We start from the raw sequence: 13,998 nt of genomic DNA, 5'->3' as shown, positions 1-13,998 counted from the left end.
CAGGCTCCTTAAGGATTCTGCGCCTATAATTGTCAAACCGTTAGCACACATCTTTAACCTGTCTATAACATCAGGTGAAGTTCCCGACGACTGGAAACTGGCTAAATTATCGCCCATATACAAATCAGGGAACAAGGACAGTGTTTCCAACTACCGTCCTGTCTCTGTCCTAAATGTGGCCTCCAAAGTGATGGAGAAAATGGTTCACAACCAGGTCTCACACTTTGTGAACAGTACTGGCCAGCTCACGGCCCACCAAAGTGGTTTCAGAAAACACCACAGCACAGGTACAGCAGTGCAAAAGGTGGTGGAGGACATCCAGTCAGCACAAAACAACAAGAAGGTAACTGTCGCGCTGTTCCTTGACCTAAGGAAAGCGTTCGACACTGTCAACCACCAAATCCTCCTTGGTAAACTTCAGAAGATGGGTTTTGACAACGGGGCGATAAATTGGTTCAGATCTTACCTCACAGACCGTTTCCAGCACGTAGATATTCAGAACCAGCAGTCTACGCAAAAACGTGTCACGTGTGGTGTCCCGCAAGGGAGCGTGTTAGGTCCTTTGTTATTCAGCTTATATGTGAATGATCTACCACAGGTTGTGCGTAAGTGTAAAATCCATATGTACGCAGACGACACTGTGCTTTATTGCTCGGCTAGCCTGTCTAAGGAATGTGAGGAAACTGTGTCAGAGGACATGAAACTGGTAGCTAACTGGTTTATTGTAAATAGATTATCACTTCACCCTGACAAAACTAAAGCCATGTTATTTGGATCACCTCAGAAACTGCGTCACGCAGGAAACACTGTCACTGTAACTGATGGGTTTAACTCATTTGAGCAGGTAAAAGTGTATACTTACCTAGGTGTCACCATGGACTCCTCTCTAAACTGGTCAGCACACACAGAAAGGATGGTAAAGAAGCTCCTTGCTGGCCTTAGTGCCTTAAGCCGGGCTAAGCCTTATGTTACTAAGGAGATCCTGCTAGTCATGTGTCGAACCTTGTTATATACTCACCTGGATTATTGTGATACTGCATGGTTACTGTCACTTTTTCATTGTAACAAAGTAAGATCACAACAGTTGACTAAACTGCTAAATCGAGCAGCCAGGATTATTACTGGGCGATCACTCAAAGATCGTGTACCTACAGAAACCCTGCTTACAGAGGCTGGTATGGTACCCCTGGTTGAAAGGGTGAAATTGAACACGTTAGTGACTGTACACAAGGCAGTTCGCCACAAGGCACCTGCCTACATGACACAAATGTTCAAATGGCTGTCGCCCCCAGTGCTTAGAGTTCGTACTCGCACTGCTACGAAACAGCTCTACAACTTCGACCCTCACATGCTGGACACTCCAAAAGCACATGTGGAAACCTTCAAGGGCAGCCTGCAGTACCTAGGGCCTGTCCTGTGGAATAGTCTCGCTGCTGATCAGCGGAAACACACGTCAACGTCAGCATTTAAAAACGGACTGTAGATGACTGCAGATGTGCCTATACTGAGACTGTTTTGTACATGTAAATGTTTGTAACGTTATTTGTATATTGTTGGGTTTAAACTGTGTCATGTAATTTTTAATGTGTGTCCAGGGATACCTGAAAATCAGATCAATGGATCTGAGGTATTCCCTGGTAAAATAAATAAACTTGACTTGACTTCTAATTAGGGGGCGTTGACGCACACTAGCACCATCATAATGATAGTCCTGTAAATCGATTATACCCCTGTCACATTTGGCGAAAATCGATCGGACGACGATTCTGAGGCAATCGCCCGAGCCTCGCTTATAATAATAACTTTATTGCACAACAATTGTACAAGGTACAAAGTATGGCTTATATGTGACAGGGATGGTTTTCAGGTGAAAAATACTCGCAACCCTCTCTCGAGTTGAAATATGGCCGACCTTCCATCGATACGCCCGAAGATCGTGAATAATGTCACAGGGGTATTAGTAATCTTCTGACATTATGTAACATCGTTGTTCACTTTTGTTAAGTTACTGATATGTGTTACGTAGTTCTGTAAATATGACAGGAGCTCGGGAAGAGGGGTTAAGGAAAGATACAAAGAGACATTGGAGAAATTCTTTGTCATTTTCATATCTTGTTGCTTCCTGTCTTAAGATGAATGTTGTGTTTTTCAAGGAAATGGAGAAGCTGGTGGATGCAGGACTGGTGAAGGCCATCGGCGTGTCCAACTTCAACATCTCACAGATGGAGGAGGTTCTGACCAATGGGAGGATCAACCCAGCTGTCAATCAAGTAAGCTCCTCCCAGAATTTACCTTATAAGGTCACTTCAGTTTCATTTGAACGTTCTGTCCAATGGGAGGATTAAATCCGCTATCAATCAAGAAAGCTCCTCCCAGAATTTCCCTTATAAGGTCACATCAATTTACTTTGAACGTTCTAGCCAATGGGACGATCAAACCAGTTGTCAATCAAGGAAGGGTGACTAAACAGGGCATTATCTTAACTTGACACCTTTCGACTTTGTATAGTTAAATTCTAACTACTCATTTAAGTAAGAAGTTTGTTGACCAACATGATTGTGCATATATTCGTATACAGGTTGAGAGTCACCCGTATGTGACGTGTAACCGGATGTTGGAGTTCTGCACGGAGAAAGGCGTGGTGATGACGGCATACTGTCCACTGGGGGCTCCGGGGTACTGCACTTCTCCTTTGTAGTCTTTGGCATTCTTGGTTATTGTCTACAGTCTAACACATGTTACTATTGTTATCTGTTGATAGTCCATGAAGGATCATCTTAACAAATAGCGTAGAAACAATTTTGATTGTCGAAACGTCATACCGATCTTTGCGGGGAGTAGCGTCTTTTATTGTCATTATGAATAATAAAATGCTAATTTTTGCCAATGCAGTGACCTTAAGGACCACGGGCTGGCTGTGTTAGAAGATTCTGAACTCAAGAAAATCGCTGAGAAACACGGGAAGACTCCGGCACAGGTAAGGAACTTGGCTTAGATTCTTGTGCTTCCACCATAGGATGAGCACGTAGTACTACTGGAAACAGTATTATCTGCTTTTACTGGTACCGTTGTATGTATTGCACCAACAAAAGCTAGACTGGCACGCTAGCGCAGACAAAACGGATTCACATAATTTGTGCAACTTTACAACCGTGCGGAGTCGGTCTACAGTTGCATGGGCCTAAATTATGTGACAAAGACTACTATTCTTGTATTGGCTCGTTTAGGGCTGTTTTAACCATAGGCGGTAATGTTGGGTTGATTTTAATCAGGATTTTACCATGGCCAATATTGTATTGCAATTCTATTATGTGAGAACGGTTTAGTTATATGCACACAGAGCATTTCTTGGGAGACGTCGCTTTTGCCATGTCTAAATATCAGGTTTATATCACTATCATTGTCAGTCGGAGCTTGTTTACAGCACCTACCATGTTCTACCATGTATAAAGGCGACGTGTATCAGATTCTTCTTATGCCTGTAGGTCCGCTACATTGGACTTTCTATACTGCCAATCGGTACTTGTTCACAACACCTTTTATCTGTTCTGCAAAGTGCTGGTAGCACCTGTGCAGCTTTTGGGGAGCAAAGATAAGACTCACGCTCTCGCCTGGCCAATGCTGTTCTGGACCAGCCCTTGTAGCAGGCTCTCAAGGCCTTTAGGGGTGGGCCTTGCTGATGTGGTCTTCTTGGCGTTTAAAACATATTGCAACATCCGAACATGTGTATAACGAACATTACATGCGGCGTGTACCTGTTGCAGGTGTGTCTCCGGTGGCAGGTGCAGAGGGGCGTGGTCGTCATCCCGAAGAGTCTGAGGGCCGCCAGGATGGTGGAGAACTCCCAGGTGAGAGGGGATGATGGTCCATGAATCTTATTTTTTTACTTCGACACACAAAAGATGGCATTAGAGGTTTTATGTGCCTTTCTGTATTGTACATTTTACGAGGCAATTCCATCTTCGCACTACCATCTTGTGCTTTATACGGTGTGTTGTTATTCAAATAAACCAGTTCTCTCTGTCTCTGTCTCTCTCTCTCTCCCTCTGTCTCTCTCTCTCTGTCTCTCTTTCTTTCTCTTTCTCTCTGTTTCTGTCTGTCTGTCTCTCTCTCTCCGTCTCCCCCTCTTTTTCTCTCTTTCTCTCTGTTTCTGTTTGTCTGTCTGTCTGTCTCTCTCTCTCTCTCTCTCTCCGTCTCCCCCCTCTCTCTCTCCGCCCCCCCCTCTGTCTTCTCTATCAGTAATGGTCTGATTGTTCTTTTCTCCATCAGATCTTTGACTTCGAGTTGAGTGCAGGTGACGTGGAGATTATCAATAACCTGAACCGGGACGGGCGGGTTTACAAGTGGGAATGGTGAGTTAACTATTGGTTAATGATGGAAAACCGTATAAGTAACACTTTGTTTAATGAAGAAGTTATTGATAGTTGATTGGTTATTGATAATCAGTATGTTAGTTTTTAGGCTAGGATTCAGAGGGGTAATTCTTCATTTCTAAAGAATGAAAATAAATGTTAATACTTCATTAACAAACAGAATAATGGTTGAAAAGGGAGTAACTGCCATGCGATATATCTATTGTTTGTTGATATTCCTTCGCTATTATATTGTTTGGTATCAAATGAATTCATTTTGGCATGAAATATATATATAATTGTGGGCAAATTAAGCCTTTCAGAACAGATTAGAATAACCTTTACGACATGAGTGTTTTAATATACAAACCTTTCAAAACCATTCAATAATCATTGAGTTCTTTGTTGGATACTTCATTATCATAAGTATGATTTTGACACCAACTAATGTAATGTAACTAATAACATAGTAATGCAAAAATGAGACATGGTCGCACCTTTACATCATTGATATTCTCACACTTAATTACACAGAAGGAATCACAATTTACTGGTCGACAGTACATGGACTTCAGCAAGGTGTTATACAGCTATAATCACACAAAAGTAAACACAAGTGAATCTAATCTATATAAAAAGATAGAAGCACGTATATCATCATGTATTGTTTAGCGACTGTTGGGGGTTGAAGTAATTTTCATCCTGTACAAGATGAATTACATACATAATACACATAAAACGCCTAGGATAATCCTTTATCTCATGATTATCACCAGAAGGGTGCATGGCAGAAAGATGAATACAATAAAAAGTAATTCTGTACATCGAAAATTATAGGCGTTTTCTATCAAAGTACATTACATTTGATAAATTTAAGTTGTGTAGACATTACGTTTTTGAGGTATCAAAACCGCGCTTAATTACAATATCAATACTATTCACAAAGTACACAGGGTACACGCGTGCATGTTTGACAGTCAATCAAAGGTTTACTTGGCTACGATGCTTTCCAGTAACACTGTATCAATTACATCAACTTAAATGCCATCGAGTCCCGTACGACCCTGTCCTCGCTACCATTAGCTAGTATCTACATATGATTCAACTGAAGATGATTACATAAATTTTCCATGTGAGTCTTATTTTTGCTCATTCCTCTCAATGGAAGCTTACAAAGCCTGCATTTTCTACCTTCAATACGTCAGCACGAAAAACAATAATGCAAAATTTTCTGGATTGAACTGTGCAACATTATAAAGGTAAATGGCGTGACAAGAATCAAACGAATAACAGATATAATTTAGGCTATAGCACTATGTGCTCAAAACGAGTCTATTATCATACAGGCGCTTTTGGCAGTAGGGACATTGACGGCCTTTTGGCTTTACGAGATGGTGCACTTCTCTTTCCAGGCTGCAAGGAAGTGAAAAGTACATTTGGTTACTGCAGTTGGCTAACTGTATCATACTGTATACGCAAATGTATCGTATATATATATATAGAGAGAGAGAGAGATAGATAGATAGATAATATACATATAGACCATCGGGAGGACTGCTGGCTAAGCATTCGTCAATATTAAATAAAACTAATACGTTTAATATAATAGACTTGTGCAAGTACCAAGTATTAGCATTTAAGTGCCCAAAGTGGATTTTCTTGAACAACGATACAACATTCTGTATTATAGACAACTTACATGGCTTAGGAGGTGGATTTGTATTCTTTTGCCGATCTAGTAGTGCCTCTAGCTCCTTGTTCAGATCTGCATGTTTCTTCTGCATCTTCTTGGTTTTTTCCTTCATAAAGGCTCTTTCATTCTCGAGTTGCTCCTTGGGTGGAAATTTGGCACAAATTGTTATTTCAATTTTTGCAGGAAGTCAACTAGCCATATAACGTTGATTACAGCCGCTTTCACGAGACTACAAGCTTTATAACTGCAGCCAGTCAACATCCTTTTGCTGCGTAATTTCGAATTCACCAGTTTATGTTTGACTTTTTCCACGTCATCATGTATTAAAGTACATGCAAATTTTAAACAATTGTGCTTTCCATAACCAATAGGACATTATGTTCTGTGTTCACGCGGCAATGTAACCTAATTGTCATTTGGTTCGGTTTGGTTTATTTCGATCTCCATTAGTGATACATCACTACTCTTCCTGGAGTCCAGATTAAAATAATACGAAATATAACAACAGAAATATACAAGTTATGACTTTGGAAGTATGTCATTATTGGAAGGAACCCATTGCGATTGGGCGTTACTGCTTTTTCCTCACCCTTGCAATTTTCGCTTGTTCCGCCCTATTTGCTTTCTGAAGTTCCTCGATCATCTGTAGCGCAGCCGCAAGTCGCTCTTGCCAATCTTGCTTCATCTGAGATTAAAAGTGGCAGTCATAGTAGAAATTACAATTAACATTTTATGACTTTTGGAAAATCTTCAAAACATGGTTGAAGACGAGTTTCAATCGAATCGAATCAACTCAAAGTACAGTAATAATTAATATATTTTGCCCATACTAGTACCTTGTTCATCTGTTTCTCGTACTGCTGAATCATTTCCCGTAGAGTTTGCTGTTGTGTTTGATGCATGTCATGTACTTGTTTGAGTAGGTCTTTGATCTCTCTTTCCCTTTCCTTGGCCCGGACATCTGCATCATGTGCCTTCTTCTCTGCATCATGTGCCTTCTTTTGTTCCTGCGTTATCTGGAGTATCGAATATCAAAATATACTACATGCCTTATGGTTTCAAGGATATGGCTGCCATTATTTTAAGCTTTGGATAACATACGGAAATTTAAAAAAAAAGTGTACCATATTATGATAACCTTTGACATATGTAGAATTTCAGTTACAACGAATGACAAAAAAATTACAGTTTCCATAGTAGATCGCACGAATATATTTCTTTGTTAAAATGAAAAACAGACAAAAAACATTACCTTGTCTTGATACCCCATCTTCTCAATATTGGCCTGTAGCTTCTCTATCTTGTGGGCCATCTCCTGCAAGACAACCCACTTCTCCGGACCACGTGCCTGCTCCACGTACTGCTGACGTGCATCGGCTAGCTCTTCCATCAACTTTTGGAAGTCAAAGTCTGGAGGCGGCGACTCTACATGTTTTCTTGCAAACAGACCGGTAGAAATATAGACATAAGTAACCAACTTATAGTTCATGATTAGAAATCTCAGACGTTGTATGTCCACTTTTTAATACCAAATTCTTCAACATTATTGTGTTAAGAATTGTGACAAAAATTGTCTTTACCAACAGCTAGTGAATGTTTGCTTATATAAACTACATTGAGGTCAGGACGACGAAGGCTAAATTTGAAAGCAATTTGTCTGTATAAGGACTCAATTGGCACTTACTCTATTTGGTCCAACAAGCGTTCGAAGAGCCTCTGGCAGAAGCCCTTGGAGAGTTCTTTGTTCTGCTGGGTGTACTGGAAAAGCTCCCCACCAGTAACGACTGACCCCTCCAGCTTCATGCTGGTGCCGTCTTCTGCTACATAATCCACAGTGCGCTCTTCTCTTTGAACTGGAATGAATAAGGCAATAACGATTTGAGAAGAATACGAGGAAAGGGATTTCATCGTTTTGAGAAATTGTAGCGCTGTGATTGTTTCCGATTTTTCAATATTACAGAATTTTACATTACATTTAGAGGTGTCAGTCTTCCATAGGTAATCAGACACTTGCATATTCAACCCCGACGGGTGGGTGCAATCTTCTAATCAATCTTTTAATATTATATACCAGGCGTCATATATTTCAAATGTGCCTACCCAAGCGTTTCTGCATTTTGTCCACCACAGTTTTTTTCTCATCAGTTCCTTGATTCTCTGATGTGATGCCAAAATGGCCGACCTTCTCCAAAAACATGCCTGTAACTTTTTTGACCGACGCACGGTGAAGGCCCATGAGGGTAGGCTGCTGTCTGCGTTTGATGTTGCTGCAGAGAGCGCTTACAAAAGAGGATTGAGCCGTTAGTGAATAGTGAATAAAGTCAGTCTCATACAAGATTGTAGATTTACATTGTTTAATTGTTTATGTCTGAAAAGGTTTACAAAAATGATTTAAGCGTTTTCACAGATATTTTCCTACATTTCATCTTCTGTGGCTTCATTTTCCTCCAATGGAACCTTCCCATTCTCAGTCCGCTGGGCTTCAGCAACCTGAGCCTGCAGAATAAAGTAACATGAACACTCACTGGAAACTATACTGATGCATTCTATGTCATCGGTATCCAGATCTAGGAAACCTTTTAGCCAACAAATGACCACTGAAAAAGAATGAGTATTAATACGTTTTCTACTACAACTAATACCATGACTACCAAAAGTGTAATTTGTAAATTAGGTAGTAAATGATCCATAGACGTCACCTCCATCCGCTTGTTATACTGCTGGACCGCCTCCTCAATTGCGCTGTTCTGCATGAGCTCTATGGTCTTCTGCCAGGTGTTGTCCAGGGCAGGGATGGCCTTGGGGTCATTGACCGCGTCCACATACTCCTTGGCCATGATGCTGAGGGCCTCGCCTAAGAAGACATCCCATGTAAAATTTATCAGTTTAACAGTCAACATTCAAGTCAGGTTCTGGACTTAAACATTTTGTATGTTGGTGATATCAACGACGTCTATTCTCCTTTCTTACTCACCACTAACTGTAGAGCCCTTGTGGTAGCCTCTCTTGGCCCGTGCTTTAAGTAACAGCGTCACCACCAAATCATGTACTCCCTCGTTAAACTCTGGGTTTAGGCTGTCCGTGTGCTGGGCTATGTTGTTCATCACCTCCCTGTCCCCAGAGGGCCGCTCCAAGGTGGCGCACTCCACAGATGGGAAGAATGAGAGAATGGCCCGTCCTACTTTGTCACTGGTTGACTCGTCAATATCATCATCATCACCTTGACGTCGAAGGACCTAAGAACAAGATCAGCCATGTGGTCACAATTCCACCCGGCACATGGCGCGGAAGTTTTGAGGAAAGAAACTTATGTTTTAGAAGACATCAAAACACACGAAGCGTACAATACATTGATTAGTCATGAGCAAAATTTGCGTATATATCTTGATATTGTACTTTTTTTTAACCCCAGGCTCTGTTCTTTTTCATCATGCATTCCCCTTGTCAGCACCAAACAGGGAGAGATGGAGAGAGGCAGTGCGTTCAGCTGCATTTTGCCCCCACGAACACACCCGGTCAAGGGATCGATTAGCGGTAAGTAAGGACAATTTGGCACTGCAATCAAGTTAATAGCTTACACCAACACTGCCAAGTACAAAGAACAATGTGCTAGATAAGGCAAATGGTAGCCACATGGTAGAATTTGCCTCCCCAAGCCAAGCATCATAACCGAAACACGAACACAACGGCCCTGATTTGAAAACATGACCGAGTCCTTATCAACAAATTAAGGCTTTTACAAACTGTACATTGTCTTCCATCTATCCTCTTTTTGGGCACTAGATATCGCAATCCTTACCTTCGTAATCAAATACTCGGTCGGAGTCATGTCTTTGCGGTTTTTGTCTTGCATCTTTAGTGAAACGTCACGCAGCAGCCACAGGAAGTTTGGGAAGAACTCACGGAACGCTGACATCTTTGTTTTCTGTCCATGTTTCACGGTGACCCCTTTGGCTAACTGGATGAAGCACCTGGTGTAAATTGAGATGGAACAAATGTCAGAGTATTAAATTTACACTGATAATTTACTCTACTCAAATGAAATAAATGAAAAATGGTGTAATCGGTAGAATGTAGTCATAAGGTCATTTGAATAAGCTGTAAAGTCTACTCACTGCAGCTTTTCCAGATCCCCCTTGTACGGCACGTTGAGTGAGTTGTAGATGAGATGGGAGGACAGCAGAGTGGTCAGCACCAGGATAGAGGCGTCCTGTCCAGCACTGGCGCCTACTGCGTCTGAAGTTTGGAATGATTTAATGATTTTAATCGCCAAACATATTCTATACATTGTTGTATCGATGCATGTCACTATTCCCGAGATAACGAGCTGGGAGTAACTTGCTTTATTTGTTCAGCCTGCCTGAAACTGGAATGGCAAGATAGATTGGATTGATACATAATAGTACGTTATGGAATCGGTGTCGGTACTACATGATAGATATATTTCACCCATATAGGAATGAAATATATTGTATTTGTAATGTTTCGACTTCTTCTTCTTTTTTCAAAGGGATTCATCTCCGTCGTTCCTCAGCCAAATGGCCTGAAATTTTGCACAAGGGTAGAGTGTGCCAATGCCCTAGACGGCTTTTTCGCTTTTTTATGAAAGCCTTTAAAATTGTTTTATTGCAGTTTTAGGCCATTTTCAGACCAAGAAAATATATTTCGCCCCGACCATGGGGGTCTACGGCAGTCAGTGATGCGGCCGGCTCCCGGCGATCGGCATATGTTACTCATCTCTTAAATCGCGGACCGGCTACGGTACGGTACTGGACTCGCAGCGGAGGTATAAGCAAAAGCAAGATATTGCTACAGAGAGGAAAAAAGATAGATAGATCTCAGTAACCCCATGTACCTATTCCCTCCGTGTCCAGTAGCACGATAGTGAAGTCCTTCCCCCGCAGCACCTTGGTGCCCATCCAGATACCAAATGTCTGGGGGTCCATGCGATGGCCCAGCTCAAAGGCATCGGCGGTGCCAAGCAACCTTATGATAAAACAGTGATGACTTCAATAAGTATTAATTTTGCTTTAGACGTACAAAGGTTAGGTGTGGAGGTTGTTCGATGTACATACAATATATCTCACCACGACATTCCTGCAAAGCTGGTGTAAGGCGGTTTTACTAGCTCCACGATATATAAATTTTATATAGAGAGAGAAACAGATAGAAACAAGAGTTCGGAGACCTCATATCTCCATGAAATGGTCTGATTATGTAAATGATTTCCACATTTACAAAATCTATGATTGGTTATGTACGCATTTAGATAACTTACACTGGTCACAATGTTGATGGTGCAATCATTTACCACTTAGAAGAATTAAAGCACTTTTACACTGATTATGCAAATTAGGGACGTATTTGCATAATTGATATTTGTTAATGTACCACCAGCACCACCAGCCACAAACTAGATATATGACAGGTGTTTGAGTCCTACAATGACAAACACTACAAATAGAGATTTTCCCTCATTAATTATGAAAATTGAGTGCCAGTTTGCATAATTTGCACTTGATTATGTACATCTCAGTCTAAGCTAGCTATAAACCAAATATCATCTAAATTTGTCGTTCCCTTGTCCAGTTATCCTCCTAAGAAGATTTTGAGAAAAACGCCGCTGCAGTTCCAGAGCAATCTGCTAGGGGACTCAAACATAAACCACATATTCCTTACGTCACAAGCTATCTGCCACCAAGAAATCAAGACCCTACCACATCCAGGTCGGAAGATGCAAAAAACTGAATTTCTGCTGCAGTACCAAGGTCACATACCAGGGGGCCCAAAATTGATCTTAACCTTTGTTTTTCCAACACCTACCCACATACCAAATATCATGTCAATCCATCAAGATGTTCTTGAGTTATGCTGACCACAAATATCCGGAAACACAAACAGACAGACAGACACACCCAAAACTATATCTCCCTTTTTCATGGAGATAATGGAGATAAAATAACAAAATCATTATGCTGGTGCCACTAGGAAAAAAAACACTGTGGAAGTGATTAGCAGGTAACTCAAGACAGGGTCATAGACTGTTGCCTTTGCAAATATTTGCTTGACCCCTGCCTTGATTGCAGCAACCACTTCGAATTGTGCAAATAGTGTGTATGGAAGAATATGATTTTCGAAGTTTATTTTTAGTTGGATTCTTGAATACATCTTGACATGTAGATTCACCACTTTATGTATCACATGCGCCACGATCCTTCGTATCTATCACCAATCCAATTCACGGCCAGGAAAACGCACAATGGGTTACTTCAGCATGGAGAGAGTTGACTTGCAAAAATGATAGATAGATGTGCAAATGTTATAACGCGCCGCGTGCCTGCGAAGTAGCCTCCTTCATGGCCGGGAGAGGCAGGTGTATATTCACCAGGGGTAGTGTACCAGCCCTAGTACAAGTACACTCCAAATATATTCCTTCCAGGAATTTTTCCTTTCCCTGCATATTTTCCGTTCCCGTCGTATTACCGGATAAAAATCGTGAATCGACGTATCACCCCCCCCCCCCCCCCCAACTTACCCCCAAAATAAAAACTTTCGCCAAGGCCCTAGCGACGCCTGTGAAGGAGTCTACCTGCGAAGCTGGTGTAATACGACGAAGGACGGTTATTCCGGCTACATATAGAAACATTGATCACGATAAGACAAAGCTTGTGACAAACAGAGACACGCCAGAGCAACTGTACCATTACCTGGAGAGAATGTAGCTTTTCCCAGTCCGACTAGGCCCACAGATCGCTAGGACACTCACGGGCTCCTCGATCCCCTCCAGTAGTTTCAACGCCTCGGGAACGACCTGCAGGCTTTCCCGTTGGACGCCAGGCACCTCCTCGACTCCACCAGTGGACGCGTTGTACTTCCGGTCGTTTGGCAGAATGAGCGGGATGGATGAACCTTTAACAGCTTCCCTACCTTCCTTCGGCTTCAGTTCCTCCACCTTGAACCCGCGCTTTTCATGCAATTCAGATATGTCAGCTGGGAATAGATAGTGATACCGTTGTGAAAAGGCCGCAGTATTTTGTGCAACGCATAAAACAAGTGAACGCTGGGAGCGTATATTCATCATCAGCCAATCTGATATTTCCTGTTCAAAAAATTAATTGACAGGTACAACTGTTTACAACTTTATTTCACACTAATATCATTCCAAGGGAAGGATATCGGGATGATGAAATCAAACTACAAGGAACAATGAATGAAGTTTTCAACGATAGGATTTCTTGAAAACGACACTAACGGTTTTGGACTTACAAGTTTAGCTTCCTCAATACTACGATTATGGTTAGATGAACCCTTTCCTATACAATTCCAAACACAGAATCATCCTAATGTAAACATGAAGACCTACCAACAGACCAAATATAATAAAGATACACTCAGAATATTTTGAGCAAAGTTGTATGTTGACAAACGAAACCGAAGACAAAGGTAATTGCATTGTGAAGAATACATCAAGATGTACTTACTCTGGACCCTCTCCAAATCCTCAACTTCTTTTGCTAGCTGTGATTCATTGAGGGATGTCAATAGGTCCTTCAGCAATCCAAGATTTCCCTCACCAAGTTTGCCATCATCTTCCAGCATAGAGAAAATCTCATTTGGTGTCGCATTCTCAGTTATTCCTTTGGCAATATGATGATCAGTGCTTAACAAAGTTTTTAAATTTTTCACTTGTTTTTCAGATAAGTGTTGACCTATCTTCAAATAAAGCTTACTACGAGGGGATAATGAGTCACACTGCGCAGACGCCATGGTGATCGCTGTAAAGAACAGAAAAAATGTGTAAATATAAGAAGGTTGGAAATTTGACAAGCAATTTGATCCGGTTCTACAGTCATGGTGCTTTATGGTCCCACTCTTTGCATTATTGTGGGGTGGGGGATGGGGATACTGCATAACTTCCACCGGTACCAGACCTTAATGGGCCAGAATGAAGAA

General features: G+C 41.5%; 3 protein-coding genes across 3 annotated transcripts in view; 1 reads left to right on the top strand and 2 right to left on the bottom strand.

Moving 5' to 3' along the window:
* Positions 1-4,356, top strand: part of LOC118407376 (aldo-keto reductase family 1 member A1-A-like) — a 9,742-nt gene extending 5,386 nt beyond the window's left edge. The window contains exons 5-9 of the mRNA XM_035807843.1: positions 2,154-2,270; positions 2,579-2,676; positions 2,893-2,977; positions 3,765-3,848; positions 4,270-4,356. Of these exons, the coding sequence (XP_035663736.1) occupies positions 2,154-2,270; positions 2,579-2,676; positions 2,893-2,977; positions 3,765-3,848; positions 4,270-4,356 (471 nt within the window). The remainder of the gene's footprint in view (positions 1-2,153; positions 2,271-2,578; positions 2,677-2,892; positions 2,978-3,764; positions 3,849-4,269) is intronic.
* Positions 4,357-4,833: 477 nt separating this feature from the next.
* Positions 4,834-8,281, bottom strand: LOC118407375. Its single transcript, XM_035807842.1, has 7 exons — positions 8,146-8,281; positions 7,730-7,898; positions 7,298-7,481; positions 6,882-7,061; positions 6,635-6,730; positions 6,052-6,184; positions 4,834-5,765 (listed from the first exon to the last, which is right to left on the bottom strand). The coding sequence occupies exons 1-7, from the start codon at positions 8,279-8,281 to the stop codon at positions 5,737-5,739; spliced, it is 927 nt and encodes a 308-aa protein (XP_035663735.1). The 3' UTR covers positions 4,834-5,736.
* A 730-nt stretch (positions 8,282-9,011) lies between these two features.
* Positions 9,012-13,760, bottom strand: LOC118407393 (guanylate-binding protein 6-like). Its single transcript, XM_035807867.1, has 6 exons — positions 13,527-13,760; positions 12,753-13,035; positions 10,901-11,031; positions 10,161-10,281; positions 9,845-10,016; positions 9,012-9,281 (listed from the first exon to the last, which is right to left on the bottom strand). Exons 1-6 carry the CDS (start codon positions 13,642-13,644, stop codon positions 9,012-9,014), a joined length of 1,095 nt encoding a protein of 364 aa, XP_035663760.1. The 5' UTR covers positions 13,645-13,760.
* Between the last annotated feature and the right edge of the window lie 238 nt (positions 13,761-13,998).

This window comes from Branchiostoma floridae, unplaced genomic scaffold (genome assembly GCF_000003815.2).
Source record: "Branchiostoma floridae strain S238N-H82 unplaced genomic scaffold, Bfl_VNyyK Sc7u5tJ_1336, whole genome shotgun sequence".
Classification (NCBI taxonomy): domain Eukaryota; kingdom Metazoa; phylum Chordata; class Leptocardii; order Amphioxiformes; family Branchiostomatidae; genus Branchiostoma; species Branchiostoma floridae.
The sequence above is the reverse complement of the archived record's forward strand: the minus strand, read 5'-3'. Positions and strand labels throughout refer to the sequence as shown.